The sequence below is a fragment of the Corylus avellana genome, chromosome 4 (assembly GCF_965113065.1).
Source record: "Corylus avellana chromosome 4, dhCorAvel1.hap1.2, whole genome shotgun sequence".
NCBI lineage: Eukaryota > Viridiplantae > Streptophyta > Magnoliopsida > Fagales > Betulaceae > Corylus > Corylus avellana.
Genome location: NC_142493.1, coordinates 20,278,953 through 20,295,807, shown reverse-complemented (window position 1 = coordinate 20,295,807; position 16,855 = coordinate 20,278,953). Strand labels below are relative to the sequence as shown.

At 34.5% G+C, this 16,855-nt stretch overlaps 1 protein-coding gene, 1 non-coding gene and 1 pseudogene across 2 annotated transcripts; 2 read left to right on the top strand and 1 right to left on the bottom strand.

Annotated features, from left to right (window-relative positions):
• The first annotated feature begins 1,873 nt into the window (after positions 1–1,873).
• On the top strand, positions 1,874–2,875 carry LOC148586429 (uncharacterized; annotated as a pseudogene).
• Positions 2,876–8,336: 5,461 nt separating this feature from the next.
• TRNAS-AGA (transfer RNA serine (anticodon AGA)) lies at positions 8,337–8,418 on the bottom strand. The gene has a single exon. It is a non-coding gene; the product is annotated as a tRNA-Ser (tRNA).
• Positions 8,419–14,871: 6,453 nt separating this feature from the next.
• Positions 14,872–15,659, top strand: LOC132179060 (10 kDa chaperonin). The gene is made up of 3 exons (XM_059591686.2): positions 14,872–15,123; positions 15,213–15,352; positions 15,488–15,659. The coding sequence occupies exons 1-3, from the start codon at positions 15,019–15,021 to the stop codon at positions 15,534–15,536; spliced, it is 294 nt and encodes a 97-aa protein (XP_059447669.1). The 5' UTR covers positions 14,872–15,018; the 3' UTR covers positions 15,537–15,659.
• Positions 15,660–16,855: the final 1,196 nt, after the last annotated feature.

Genomic DNA, 16,855 nt, shown 5'->3' with positions numbered 1-16,855 from the left:
AAGCATGATAGCCAGTCTACTCTACCTTACAGCTAGTCGACTTGATATATCATTCAGTGTGGGTGTATGTGCTCGATTTCAAGCTAATCCAAAGGAATCCCATCTAACAGCAGTTAAACAGATCCTTAGGTATGTAAATGGCACTATCAATTTTGGGATTTATTTTTCTTCTAACACAAATCTTGAGCTTGCAGGATATTCTGATGTTGACTGGGCCAGTAATGCGGATGATCGAAAGAGTACATCTGGTGGATGTTTTTATGTGGGTACAAACTTGATCGCCTAGATGAGTAAGAAACAAAACTCCATCTCTCTTTCTACTGTTGAGGCCGAATATATAGCTGCTGGGAGCTGTTGTACATAGCTAATTTGGATGAAGCAACTTCTTGCGGACTATGGATTTGCTCAAGGGAAGATGATTGTCTATTGTGACAATACTAGTGCCATAAACATCTCGAAGAATCCGGTCCAACATTCAAGCACGAAACACATTGACATTCGTCATCATTTCATCCGTGACTTGGTGGAGAACTAGGTGGTATCTCTTGAATTTATGCCTACTAAGCATCAATTAGCTGACCCGTTTACTAAACCTCTAGATGGATCTAGGTTTGAGTATCTTAGAAATTCTATTGGTGTATGCAATCTTTCATGATCGTATACATAGAACATGCTTAGAAATTAAGCATATTGATATTTTTCCGTTGCTGTTCTAAGGCATTTTTTTTGCTTTTTGTTTTTTTTTTCTTTGGTTCTGTTATTTTTGTGCTATTTTTTTTCTTGTTCTGTAGTCAGTTTCTCATGTATTGTTCTCAAATGAATATTTTACATATGAGTGGGGTCAATAATTCTGCAATTTACATCTAATGTTTCATATGTTTTATGATCTACCTTGTTCTTCTGAAGACTGTTGAGGGTGTAAGAGTCAGTTTTTCTCATGTTCGCAATGGTGCACTATTTGCCACCATTAAGTTTGTATTTTGATATGTGTTTGGGAATTCGAATCAAAAATTTTTTTTGGAAGATAGTAGTGTCATTTCTATCCACTTGACCAACTAGTTAGTTGAATCTAGCTCTTAAAAATTCCGACATTTTCTTAAAAATAAATAAATAAATAAACATAAAAATGGGGGGGGGGGGGGGGGCGCATAAAATATGCTAAAATGACTTATGTTTGCTTCTATATGTCCCTATAGAGAGAATCAGTGATCAAATCATTGCGGAAATAAATGGTTACTAAAGGATATGATGAAAAGTGAATGATTAGTCTCAGGGGGAGTGTATCGGATGAGGGACTCTAGGTCCTAACATTATAAGGTTTGATTGTGGCTTGAATCAGACTATTTGTCTTTCATTTACTAAATGTCTGTCTAGATTTACCTTCCACTGATGAAATTTTATTTAATGGGAGTTTTCGCACACTACACCCTCGAATGAGTTTTCTGAATTATTGCTTACTTGGCTGAATTCACAAAAAAAGGATGCTTCAAGCATATGGTACATTTATGGTGGGTGTGTAGTTTGTTGATCACTACGGATTATTAATATATTCATACGGACATGCATAGTTATTGGATATCTATACAAGTTGTGTTTTTTTTTTTAAAAAAAAAAGGCTTTATTTTTTTCGATTTGTTTTAAAATTGATAGGGAGGATGTCCGGACACGGCACTTACCTGTCCGGACACGCCTATCGTTTTTTAAAAAAAAAACCTGAAATCTCTTCTTTTTCCCCATTTCCTCCTTCTCTCTCGGCCGAAGCACTGGCCGAAGCACTCTTTCCTAAATTTTTTTTCGTTGTGTTATTTTTTTTTCTTTCTCTGTGATTCCATCTTTACAACTTAAAGGCTCAAAACTTCCATCACCCAAGAAAATGGTGTATCCAATGTCAGAATCCACACCTAGGAGGAAGCACACTCGAGAAGAAAAATCAATCTTACAAGACAAAATTCTAACACACAACATTGTGATTGAACGTGGAGTGGAGCAAAATGATCTTCGAGTTGAACCCTTTCGGTTCATTTTTGAGATATTCCAGGCCAATTAATGGGCATCTTTGTTCGTTCCTGTTAATGCATACACTCGGTTAGTTCGGGAATTCTACTATAACATCGAAGATATTAACATGGTTGGTGACCCGTCATTCAAGACCAAGGTCTCCGGAAAAACTCTCACTATCACTTCTGAGTTGATAAGTGAAGTTACTAGGATTCCATTGACGAATGAGAAGCCGCTTCCATTTCTAGAGACTGATCCACAACCAACCAAAGCTGAAATCATGGCGGTTCTTAATCCGAGTAGGGAGCTTGTATGGGATGAAAACAAGAACAAAACTCCCATTGGTTATGTGCGGGTTCCAAAAAGGCTGTTAACACGGATTGTGCTGCAAAATATCTAGCCAATAGCTCGAAATAGTCATGTGACCATTGAACGAGCAATGATGATATATGGCATCATTAACCGTGTTGAGTTTTGTTTATGTACTCATATGGTGTTGACAATGATTGAGCTTCATGAAGATCATTCTATTGCCTTACCCTATGGCGGCCTCATCACAGAGATCTTGCAAGCCACATTGCCTAAAATTGCTGCAAATGAACATGTGGAATCTCTTGAAGGTTACTTTGGAAAAGCAACAGCGATGAAGTCCAATGCCCAACTTCATAGGCTTCCCGCTCTAGCTGACCATGCTCCTCCAATAGTTCAAGATCCTCCAGCTGCGTCCTCCTCGGGATCATCTGATGTTTCCAGTCAATTAAATAAAATAATTGACTTACTTCAAGCTCAAGGCCAAAGCATCAAAGCTATCAACAAACGCCTGACGATTTTGGAGCAAGATGTAAAGCAAATAAAGGATAGTTTTTGGCAAGAATAATTTTCATGTTTTTTTGTTTGCTTTGCTTACAAATCGAATGCCATTATGTGATAGGACTATTTTTGTTTATTATGTCTACTTATTTTAGATTTAATGGGTTGTTGTTTTTTTTTTTTTTTTTTTTAACTCTAGAATTCCATTTGTTTTTGTGTTTCCTTTTGTCCTTCAAAGACAAAAAGGGGGAGTTGATGTGTCATTTTCATGTATAATTTTTTTTGTCCCCGAATGGCCAAAGGGGGAGTTTGTTAGTTTATGTTTTGGCACATTCGATTTGCATGTAAGTTTTTGAAAATGTGCACCTCAGCATTTTCAGAAAGTAGGATTTTAGAAGGCCCTGTCCGGACCGCCAGAAGCCAGGTCCGGACCCAATATCTAGAAAACAAACTTTGAAGGGCCTGTCCAAACCGTCAGAATCCGGGTCTGGACACTATATCCAGCAAGCTGCTTTTGAGGGGCATGTCCGGACCCCAGAAGCTGGGTCCGAACCCAATTTCCAGCATGCTGCTTTTGAGGGGCATGTCCAGACCGCCAGAAGCTGGGTCCGGACCCAATTTCCAGCAAGCCCATTTTGCATGGCATGTCCGGACACACGACTTGGCTGTCTGGACACCATGTGGTTACGCATATGTAACCCTAGCTGTGTCCGGACACCCACTTATCCCTGTCTGGACATGGCTGCTAAATTTCTGTTTTATTTTCTATTTAAACAATCTGTTTTGCCTAATACATGTACGTATTTTGAGAGCAAAAACAAAGAGCTTAGAGAGAGATATTGTTCTAGTTTATGTGAGTAAAGATTAAATACGTGAAGCCAATCAGAGTTCTAGTGAAAGGAAATCTTATATAAGAATTGTGCCAGATGTTCTGGAAAGGGCTACTGCGGTAGAAATCAAGTAGGTCGCTTGTCATGTGCAAGGACGAGTCAATTGCAAAGGTTTTGTAATTCTTCTTGTATTCCTTATTCTTCTTATAGTGGATTGATTTCCTGGATTTGGATGCCCCGAAGAGGTTTTACATTTAGAGAGTTCTCTAAATGGTTTCCTCTTCGTAACCAAATATTTGTGTTCTTGAATTTCATTACATATCTATATTTAGTTGATTATTAACTGTTAAGTTAAATCTTTTTCCGCTTAATATTTGTGAAACACCTAGACCTTTAAATAGGTGTAGTTTGGAGACGTATTTAGGTTTTTTCACATTTCGAATAGGAGAGACCACAATAGCTTATTTCAAGAAAGAGAAATCACAAATGAATCCATTTAGGGTTAGAAACAAACCACAAATTCTTAATAATTCTTCATTAATCTGTTTGTTACATGGGCCCCTTCTTTATACTACTATTGTCTACGAAAAAAATAGTGAAAGAAAGTCTAAAGAACTACTTCTTCCAAAGGCAAAGCAATACTACTACAACTAGACTTGATTAAAAGGCTACTACTACACGTTACATTAAAAGACTATAAAGAAGACAAGTATGTAAATAAGTAGAGCTAGGATTCCCACATCGCTACTGCATTGCACGTCCTTGGACTTTTCCAGCCTCCATTGGATTCATTTGTGGTCTCTCCTACTCGATAGAAGCCATTGTGGTCTCTTTTACTAGACGTGGCATCAGAACCAAAGCAACGATGTACTAGTATAAAGATTGAGCCAATGTAACTGACAGATTAATGAAGAATTATTAAGAACTTATAGTTTGTTTCCAACCTTAATTGGATTCATTTGTGGTATCTCCTACCCCTAAAGAAGCTAATTTTATCAATATATTTTTGTTATTAGTTGTGGAATTCCATCAACGTGGATGTCGAACTCTCTTTTAATTAAGTCTAATTGTAGTAGTACTATTCCTTTTACATGGAACCCCACAATTAATAGCATAAATACATTGATAATATTAGCTCCTTTTGGGTAGGAGAGACCACAATAGCTCTTTTTAGGTAAACAAGACCACAATAGCTCTTTTTGAGTAGGAAAGACCACAATAACTCATTTGACCACAACTAAACCCAATTAAGGTTGGAAACAAGCCACAAGTTCTTAATAATTCTTCATTGATTTGTATGTTACATTGGCCCCTTATTTATACTACTCTTGTCTACGAAAACAAACCCGAAAGAAAGTCTAAATAACTACTTCTATCAAAAGTAAAAGGAATACCACTACAACTAGAAGGCTACTACTACACGTTCCATTAAAAGACTATAAAGAAGATAAATGTGTAAATAACTAGAGCTAGGATTCCCACATTGCTACTGCATTGCACGTCCTTGGACTTTTCCAACATTCATTGGACTTTTCCATTAAAAAAAAAAAAAAAAAAAAAAAGTGTCGAACCTTTAAAGGTATCATATAAAGCTTCTTTTTTCCTTTTTCTATTTTCTTTTTCTTCGTTTTATATAGAATTCAAGAAAGAAGATGAGAGAGAAAGAGGAATGTTAGAGTTTTTTTTATTATTATTATTATTCTTTTAAATGTGATGTGGCTTTTAAAATCACCATTAAATTTGAGATAATCATTTTTAAATTTTTGATCTATTAATAATTTTAAAAGTCATAATATTATATTTAAGAGGACACACAGAAGATTTTTAGACCTCTTTCTAACATTACTTGAGTGGAAATTGGAAAGGAAAAACATGATTTGTTTTAGAATAGAACATAATGACAATTTATGTGATTCAAGCCACTCAGGTTTTAAGAAAAAGGTTTCACATGACAGTTTGAAGAAAAGTACAAGTAGTAGAAAAGTAAACATTTAGGACTAACAAAGAAGAGAGTAAAGGTTTTTAAGTATGAAATTTAGCCCAAGGTAGTCCTAGGTTGGGTACTGTGGTACGCTCGATAGCCCTAAGTTGAGCAGGATGATATGCTTGACAACCTTAGGTTGAGTGAAGTGGTACGCTCGACAACCATAAGTTGATCGATGACGGTGGTATGCTCGAAAACCCTAGGTTGAACGGAGTGGTACGCTCAACATATCGTATGTAATGCCCTACCAAATATAAACGCATTATAAACAATACGCTATTACTATTACCTTTTGAGAAATTAATATAGTTCTCTGTTCTAACTTAAAATCTTACACAATTCGTATGGAGAGACACTTTGCACATGTTCTAGAAACATATACATATCATCATCATCCCTAAAATGTACATCATTAAAACTCTATACATACAAAAGGCATGAACCTAATCGCTCCTCCATAGAAACAACCTTGGATCTCAAAAGATGGACCATCCCCCAAACCTTAGGGGTAGTAATCCAAGTGACTGTAGGGCTCCTCCTTGCCCTTTGCTGCAAAAACTATAAAATCAAGCAATTTTACAAGAAAAAAATGGTGAATCTACTGCTTAGAAAGCAAAACCACCCAACCAATATTGTGTGTGTGATGTGATATTTACTTTAAAATTTATCTCTCTTTTGCTTATCAAATTCATTTGAAATACAAGTTGATTCTCAAATTAATGGTAAACCTTTCATTTATAGCTAGAGACTTCTTAATTCTCTCGTTATAATTGCATCACGTCTATGAAATTCAATCATTTATAAGTTGTTAATTAAAAAAAATAGTAACACTAGGTGGACTGCGTAGGAAATTACATTTATGTACGTCATTACAAGATAAGTGGGGCCTTTCAATTCTGGAAGGTTTAAAGGTATGACATACTTCTCCGATCCCGCTAGAATTTGGCCAAGATTCCATCCCGCATTACAAGATAAGCGGGCCTTTCAATTGTCCAACCTTTAAAGGTATCGTATAAAGCTTCTTTTTTTTTTTCTTTTTCTTTTTCTTCATTTTATATAGAATTCAAGAAAGATGAGAGACCGAAAGAGGAATGTTAAGAGTTCCATTTTTTTTTTTTTTTTTAAATGTGACGTGCCTTTTAAAATTAACATTAAATTTGAGATGATCTATTGATAATTTTAAAAGTCACATCATATTTAAGATAGTACAAGAAATATTTATAGCATTACTTGAGCAAAAATTGGGAAAGAAAAACATGATATTGTTTTGGGGAAACTTCACTTTAGACCCATAAATTACCGCGCGTTTTGACAAGCTCTCCAACTTTAAAATCTCTCAATCTGAACCCCTGAACTTTCAATTGCAGTCAATTTGAACCACTTCGTCAGATTTAGTAATTAGAAATACCAAAAAAGACCAAAATATCCATAATTTTTGTTTTTTTTTTTTATTAAAAAAAAACGTTTTGGAATTAAAGGTAAATTTAAAATTTTATAAAAAATTCAGGGTTATAAACGTCATTCAACGTTTAAAATCTAACGGAAGAATTCAAATTGACTGCAATTGAAAATTCAAGAATTCAAATTGAGAGATTTTGAAATTTAGAAGGAGCTTGTCAAAACACGCAATAATTTATGAGGTTTAAAGTGAAGTTTCTCCTATTATTTTATAATAGAATAGAATATGGAGTTATGCGATTTAGGCTACTCAAGTTTTATAAAATGGGCCTCTGCCCATAGTGGTTGAGAACGAATAGCAAAATTAGATTGTGGTGGCTGCACTTGCATGCATCATGCATGACTTAGATGGCTCTATGGCTTCGGTCAAATGTCGAAAGAAAATCCGGGCAGCATATTGTTGGTTTTAGTCTGTCCGTGATATGTGGAAATGATGATGATGATTTCTTTAACATTCCATAAATTAATTATGGAGAATAAGAACCGACTCTAATATAACACAAAAATCCCCATACTATACTTCCTTTCCTTTGTCACCTTTCGGTGGATGGATATGAAGAACTCATAATCATTTATTTATTTCTTTACACATGCTATTTCTAAAATTTTTGTCCAATTTTTTGAATGGGTCTTACAGATTTAATGGTTGATTTGAAAATATATAAACCACTATTGCGAATCTATTTTCACTATTGATCTACAATAACCACTGCTACGAATATGCATCATTGCTCCTGAATGAATTATTGATCACGGTTGCGAATCTACTTTTACTGTTATATTTATGATGTAATTTTCTGTTTTACTACTTGTTGTATTTGGCCACCTATATAAGGACCAAACCTCTCCCGATAGAGGCAATGGCTTTCATCCATAAGAGGGATAGGGTATATATGAGTAGTGATAATGGAGACACCGGCGTGAGTGACTATTCACTCACGCTGATTTATTTTATAATATAATTTTTTTTATATTACTATTCATATATTTTTAAAAAAATATTTTATATTATAATAAACCCACTCATGCCGGCATCTCCATTATTACTACTCTAGTCACTCACGCTAATTTATTTTATAATATAATTTTTTTATATTACTGTTCATATATTTTTTTAAAAATATTTTACATTATAATAAACCCACTCATGCCGGCGTTTCCATTATCACTACTCGAGTATATATAGTTGGACAGGAGAATAAAAAATAGCAATTCAGGCTTGAATTGTCATTTTTCAAATAGGACAAAAGAAAAATCGTGGCCGGCAGGATTCGAACCTGCGCGGGCAAAGCCCACATGATTTCTAGTCATGCCCGATAACCACTCCGGCACGGCCACCTTATTGAAATAGATTGGGTTTTATTATACAAGTATGATTGCTAAAGCTTCCGTCAAAACCAGACTAGAAATAAAGTTGCTTATAAATGAATGATAGTGAAATCAAAAATTGGACCAGTTAAAAGAGATATTGGAATTTCCAAAAGGATTCATCTGGTTCTGGTATCTCTCACATTAAAGTGCAAGCAAGAGTTGTGCACAATAGCGACATTCCATTTGGCGAACAAGCTTTTACAAAAGCTTAGGAAAAAAAAAAAAGAGAAAGAAAAAAGAAGAAACTTTCCAAAAGGTAGAGGCTATGAATCCAAAAGAACAAGATTAATAAATCCAACAAGTCATTAAGAGTCAAGAAAAAAATTATATAAAATAACCATAAAAGCCCATTTCAGGAAACAGTCAATATCGTACAATTAATCACGGAGGATGATAAAGTTACAAGATAAGATTTGAAGGAATTAATTAGAATGCAAAAATTCCAGTTTTCAAAAGTAGAAAAGGGTTGTTTCTTAGTCTTTGATCTATTAAAAAATTCATCAAAAGAAGTATCATAAAAAAATAATAAAAATAAATAAATAAATAAAAAAGAAAGTGGTGCAAAATTATAAATGTTTGAATATACGAAAAATATAATTGAATTACCCGTAAATTCTTTGTGTTTATCTTCTATATTGCTTCCGCTCTTATTCTGCATCATAATTATTTCAACAATAAAGATGAACTAACTTTACAAAACCCCCTAAACTTCTGCGCATTTTGAAATTATTTTTTTCATGTTCAAAAACTCTCGATTAGGGCATCAAACTTTCAATTTTTTTGCAATTTTCTTCTCGGTTAGAATATTCTATTAAATACTGTCAAAATTTTCAAAATATCAATTTTTTATTAAAAAATTTGCAAAAATTCATAAGTAGGCATTTTTGCAAATTTAGTTAAATATTCCTAACCAATGTCTAAATCTTTGCAATTTTTATTTTATTCTTTTATAATAAAAAACATGAGTATTTTGAAACTTTTGACAAGATTTAATAAAAATTCCTAACGGAAGGGGATATATATTACAAAAAATTGAAAGCTCGATACCTTAAACTGATAATTTTTGAACATTGAAAAGGTAATGTCAAAACATGTAAAAGTTCAGATGAAGTTTTGTAAAGTTTCTCCTAAGATGATAAAAAACCAAAATTAAAAAGAGAAGTTGCAGATCAAATGGGTTTTGTCTTATAAATATGCTACTTGATTTGTTTATTGTCACATTTTGACTGTAAAAAGGAAATGAAAGAACATTTGAGCCAGCACGTGATATGTTTATAGATTTGTATAAAGGCTGGTGCTTTTTTTTTTTTTGGTTTTACGTGTAATATCTCTCTATTTTTATTTATTGTGAAATTATTGAAATATACAACAAGAGGACTGCCATGTCAAATAATTGCTGCCTGGTTGGCTTGAAAGTTTTTAAGAGTGCACTTATTTTAGTTAGGAGGCTCGCTTCTAATCTTGCGTTCGGAAGCATTTCTAACCAGTCTTTCATATTTTCTTTCTTTCCAATTAAAAAAAAAAATTAAAGGCCCACCTTTGTAATTAATATTATCTTTCTTTGCTTAGAAAAATAAATAAATAATTGTTGTCTGCTCTAAGAGAGAGAGAGAGAGAGAGCTAAAACAGTTGCATGTTATGGGAATATATACCATGTAATTATTATTATTATTATTATTGGGAGAGGGAATGGGGGGGATATATACAAAGTTGACCTCCCACTAAAGTCTAATTACGTACGTTTTCATCATGTACATAAAAACAATGTCATATCAGAATTAAACTCCAAGAAGCAATTAACCAAATTAATAAGACAAAAGAGGATAATAATTAAACTTATGACTATGTGTAATTGTGAGTATCAAAATGAATTTGAGGAGATTTGGATTATATATAATTGAGTGGTTAATCGTCAAATCATTAGCATGCCATGTCTCTCTTGTAATGATGGGATTGGCTCTAATTGATTTGTTTTAAAGCAAATCTAATTGGTCCAAACATATCTCTATGAACAGATGAAAAAAAAAAAAATGCTGGTTATCTTCAACAGGATTCTTTTTGAAGCAAGAAGCTGCATGAAAAGTAAACGCCGCATAATGGAGAAAAAGGTGGTCTCTTTATTTATTAAAAGATAACAAGCCACTGTCCAACATTCTTTCAGCAAGAATATGATGGTCCTAAAGCAAATTACACCACAAAGTAAATATGCTATTGGGATACAAAGTGATGAATGGGTCTCAGAAAATGGGGTCCGGCAGATGTCAACCCTATTTCAAAAGTAGATGAATATGTTCATCAAATATCTTCTTTCTTTTTTCTTTTTCTTTTTTTTCTTTTTTTCTGGTGCAAAACCAACAATAGGTCGATCAGATAACGTCGAACATTTGATACACGTCTTTCTTCAGCTCCAACCAGTTGGTGCCATGAAGTGTGGTCTGATATATATATATATATAAAAGACGAATACCATGATAGTGTTGATCTAGCTAGTTGGGGTGCTTTAAGGCGGCTGCTCGTATTATGGTTTTCGCAAGATATTTGAATGTATTACTTTTTGTTTAAACTTTGTTAACGAAGCTGATTGATGTGATTGAGAAAAGGGTATTTTTGAGTATACACGTATGACGTATATAAGAGTGCAGAAAGATTGAGTGGTATATTCAAACAAAAAGTCACACGTGTGAGTTGTTAATATAGTCTTTTTAAATGTATGGTTAGGAACTGTGTCACATGATTAGGGTTCTTCTATGTGTAAGCCTATTATAATTTCTAGCGCGGTATATATGTCTAACACTAGAGTAAGATTGCAGTTACGTAAAATGTCGTTTGTACCCTTTTTTTTTTTTTTTTTTTCTCTAATCAAGCAAGGGAAAGGAGGTTACATGATGAAACAAACAGAAAAGGGGAGGGCACCCCAACAACAACGCCCAAAAGGTAAAATGATGTAGCGTGATTTAGTGGACTGCAGCGAAGAACATCAATAAGCAACGGATATATATTTCTAGATATTGAGACTATCAAGTAATCAACAAAATCTTCTTAAAACAATATATGCTATTTAAGGTTAAAGGAAAAAACACACAAAAACTCAACTCTAAGTATTCTTATTCAACAAACTCAATAATAATCCAAATCTACCTCTTACATATTAGGTCTGCTGTATTTATAACACTTAGCAAATTTGGAGCAAAAGTAAACCTAAACCTATTATGGAAAAGTTCTAGAATAATAAAGGAAATTACAATTAAATAAAATCCTAATTTAAATAACGTAAATAATAAAATATATATGATTGCTGGCATAAAATCTTCATTAAAGTCCCCAATAAAGTAATCAAGTATTTCCTTATTGGATTCTTGCCTTTATTTTCGTCCAGCTTTTCAGTTGTCCATTTGCAGCCCGTTTTGACATCGGAATTAGCCAAATCTTGTGAAACATGATTTTGTAGATCTTTGAATTATCTTTCCAACGGCACCAAGATCGCTCCAATCCGATGTCCGAAATTTGAGTTATGATTTTTATAATAAAGCTGGTCACAGCCCTCTCCAGAAAGTTAGGGGCCATGTCTGAACGGGATTTCCCGAAACTCCAAGATCGTAGCCCATGTCCGGACACGTGGAACTCCTATCCGGACACCAATTCCAGAAACCTCATTTTAGGTTCTGGATCTTGGTGAGTTGTTAATATAGTCTTTTTAAATGTATGGTTAGGGACTGTGTCACGTGATTAGGGTTCTTCTATGTGTAAGCCTATTATAATTTCTAGTGCTATATATGTCTAACACTAGAGTATGATTGCAGTTAGGTAAAATGATTGTAGTTTTTGTTTTTGTTTTTGTTTTTTTTTTAATCAAGTAAGAGAAAGAGGGTTACATGATGAAACAAACAGAAAAGGGGAGGGCACCCCAACAACAATGCCCAAAAGGTAAAATACAGTATAAATACAGGAATAAATTTTGGATTCAATCCAAAAGGACCAAACTGCAGGCAATAGTGATTGACAATGGTCCTGGAAGACCTATAAGCAAGCCGGGCCTATTCCAGGGCCGCATAGAGCGGTACAATTTGCAAAGAAACTCCATGAAGAGTCTATTGCGGTAAAAGCAACCATCACTGTTAAGTAGTTGTTGCAGAGTAGGCACTACAAAGAACCAAATAGGAGTTGTTGAAGGACGACCACCAACATCAATCTCCTCCTCAAGATCAAACCACGTCATGACAGGGAAATAAAAACCCACAAAAAGCAAGACAAACCACAAAAGAAAACATAAATTACTGAAGAAAAGAAGCAAAATTACAACAAAAACAAGCACCAAAAACACCACAAAGCGCAGGTAGGGGCGAAACAAGCACCAAAAACATTAATTCAAATGTTTGTAGTTGAATTGAAGTCAATATATTGCCACTTTATTTATTACCTCTTATCTTTGAATGCCCAATTTAATCACATGATTTTTATTATTATTATTTGTACTCTGTGAGACTCCATTTCACTACGTACGCAAAATGTTCCTATATATTCTACTAGAACACTCCGGCCGAGCTTTAACATATGTAATCATTCCCATTAGATCTACATCAATGGGAATATTCTATATCACTTTGTTTTTGACAAAAGACTTAGATTTCTTTTTGAAGAGGATGTTTTCATAATGCTACATATGATCACCTAGTGCACCAAAATGTTGACCGTAAGAATGTCTTTCTCATTGATGCATCACCCACACTTACATATGAATTCATGATCTTCTCAGAATTTAGAGTAACTGTTATAAGCCATCATGCACGTACATCATTTTATGATAGTGTTAAAAGAATTATTGATGACTTACGTGGTCGTTCGGTGCATGATACTACTTTGCTCCTAGATCAGCATGTCAACCCAAAGCCCACTCTTGCTTCTCCTAATCAAGACAAATTGTTAAAGTTACATGTTATAGTTTGGATGGATTTCTCAGTTCCATTTAAGACTATAAACAATCATTTTATTAGTTACAATGAGCTATAACTATGATATTCTGTGTGATAATTCATTTACTCACACTAGTCAAATACAATGTAACTTAGGGACCTTACATGTTGATGATAGAACAATATACAATCGCATATATATACATGCAAAACATCAACTATAAAATTGGAGAATAAACAATATTATTCAATTATAATCAAAGTACCATCTAACTAATTAGAATTTTTGAACACCAGTCCCACCTGTTAGTCTGTTACTACAAAAGTTGTCGTTATTGTTACTACCAAAGTTGTCACTATTGTTACCGCTAAAGTTGTCACTATATTTAAGTTGTAATTGTTGTTTCTGCTGGAACTAGACACAACGATTATTAATTGATCAGTTCACATGGGCTTTCTTGTTTCGTGGCCCTGATAGCTACCAACTATCCTAATTATTGGTGAGAGTTTCAAGCTTAGACTCGATTTTTTGATGAACACATACCAAAAAATGGAGTTGTCCATCCAGCAGAACCACCTAGACAACATCAAAAAAGTGCCCCAACAATGTTAGAAAAACAAATTAAGATGCAACCATGGTTCTTTAATTTTCTAGAAAATAACCGGTGTAGCATTCATGTTGGTACAAAGAGTTGGAAGAGAACCTTTTGGAGTGAGGTTTATGTGTCTTTTGGAGATGCTTTAACTCCCTTAAAGTAATAAGAAAGACAAGAGCTAGTGGTTCAATGGACAATGACTTTAATTAGTTGAAAATAAATAAATAATAAATAAGGAAAGAACAAAGAGTTGAAAACTCCTTGGATCTTTACAAAACTGAATGGATGTAAAGGACATTACCGATACTTTGGGTAGGATATACATTATTCTAAAAGAAATATTTCATTTTCGGCTTTAAAGACAAATAAATACATGCATATGCTCATTACTCTTTCAATACACATAATTTTTTTCTAAATTTTTTGTTTTTTGGTATGAAAAATAATAAAAATCATTCTCTTTTTCATCGGCCATTGAATTTGCAAAAGGGATGGACAACAAATAAACTGAAGAAAGATGTGTGACAACTCTCTTTTACCCGTCATCCACTGCAATCCATTATCCTTTTTTTGCTTTGAAAAATATTAGAAGTACCAAATTTTTTACCAGGAGATAGATACCAAGATGACGTAAAGCATTTCTCTTTTGCTTTCTTTCTTTGTCTCTTTGTTTTTTTTAGGATCAGCTACGGTCCATAATCAAACACCAAAGCAGCATTGGTTGTGGGCCAGCAGTTACGAAGGCCCATTAGAAAGAGAGTTCTAAATTTAGAAACCAACCAACCCTCTCCAATGGGCTATCCTTACACACATTTTAAGCCCATTAGTACCGGCACACCCCCATCTATTGCTGAGGAACGAATATACCCCTCATAAACCCTAAAACCCTAATGTTATTTTCAAAAAAAAAAAAAAAAAAAAAACGAAGAAGCCCTAGAAGATAGAAGGCTAGAAGCTTCCACTGCCGTCTGGAACTTCTCAATCCCATTGACACCATCTTTTAAAGCACATCCAACCTCTCTCGGCCTCCATTCTGAAATTAGAAAGAAAGAAAAATAAGAATGGCTAAGCGTCTAATTCCAACCCTCAACCGTGTCCTGGTCGAGAAAATCCTCCCGCCCACCAAAACCACCGCCGGTATTCTTCTCCCGGAGAAAGCCTCCAAGGTAATTTCCATCTTTTTTACACAATGTGTGAACCTTTGTTTCTCTTTTTGGTGGATCTAAGGGTTCTGATTGGTCCGGTTGGTGTGTAGTTGAACTCGGGGAAAGTGGTTGCTGTGGGTCCGGGAGCACGCGATAGAGCCGGGAATTTGATACCTGTGTCTGTGAAGGAGGGTGAGACTGTTCTTTTGCCTGAGTTTGGGGGTACCCAAGTTAAGCTTGGTGAAAAAGAGTATGTTCTTCTATCTACTGTGCCTCTGTTTTTGGCTCTCTTTTTGTTAAGAATGTCTGTTCGTTTGTTGTTTTCTATGTTTATATATTTATCCTGGTTTTTCTCCTTTTTGGGGGGATTTTGGGTTTTTGGCAGATTCCATTTGTTCAGGGATGAGGATATCTTGGGCACTCTTCATGACTGACTGATTTTTGCCATCCAATGGGGTTTTTCTTTGGAAGGTGGGTCTGGGAGGTGTTTGGTTTTCTTGAATGTAACTGATCAGTGACTGGAGTTATCTCATTGATGTTAGTTTGGTTTGGAAACATTTTTCTTTGTCTCCATTTCTTTGTTTGGCTTTGTTATTTGCATTAAACAAGTTTCAATTTTAGAGTAATAGGATCCTGAGACAGCATGATAAATAAGGAAACTTTGTTTTTTCTGATTGAAACAGAACATGGCAGAAGTTAAGAAAATAAGAAATCTCACACATGCAACTCTCTTGTCTATGAGTATTTGACATGGAAATGCTTTTCCTTAAAGAAAGTTATTAGAGAAGGTGAACCTCAAGATTACAAAACATTAGCTTTACTCAAGGAAGCTCCCATAATGTAGTATATGTTAAACCCCAAGGGGTTGGCTTAGTTGAATATGCTCCTCATGGCCTTAGATTCGAAACCCACCGAATGCAAACCGCTTCTTAGTGCCATCGGATTGGGAGTTTGCCCCAACCGAAGTGTAATTGCGGGAAACTCCTTGTCGAAAGCTTGTGCACCCCGGGATTAGTCGGAGCTTCACTCCGGATACCATATATATATATTGTGTTTTGGGTACATTATATGAATTATTGCAGAAGACATTGGTGAGACAACTGAAGAGAGCAATTAGAATGCAGTGGTGTGAGTTTGTTGTATCACATTTGCATTGGTTTTTTAACTCATTGTTAAGTCTGATTGATTAAAAGCCTAAGAATATGCAAGTTTCTGGTTGTTGAGAAATATTGTGAAAGCTGATGAGCAAGCATGGTTGTAACTTGTTTTATATCATTCTATGATGGGTGCCTTTCGGAGGTTTTCGAGTTTGGAACTTGTTTGTTGCCTTTAACGGTTACTTTGGTTTGAATTCTCTGCCCGAATCCGATTGCGTATGCAAGTAATGGAATGCATTTGAAAGAGTTGGGAACCTATCGGTTCTTGAAAGAGAACTGTTATTTAGGACGTGTTTGGCATTACATAAAAAATTTGCTTTTTCAAATTGCTGGCAAAGGGGTGCTTTTTTTAAAACGCATAATTTTAAAGGTTAAATTGTAATTTTAAAGGTGCGATTTTGTCAAACGCTTAATTATGTTTTTTAAAATTCACGTTTTCAAATCATACATTTTTAAATTGCATTTTTTAAAATTGCAAATTCAAATGGACGCTTAGCTTTTACACGATTGCTTTACAACTTAATGATGCGATGTAAATCAATGTTAAACTGTCATAATCATTCATCAAAATCTTCTAACTTTCTCATATGGGCCTC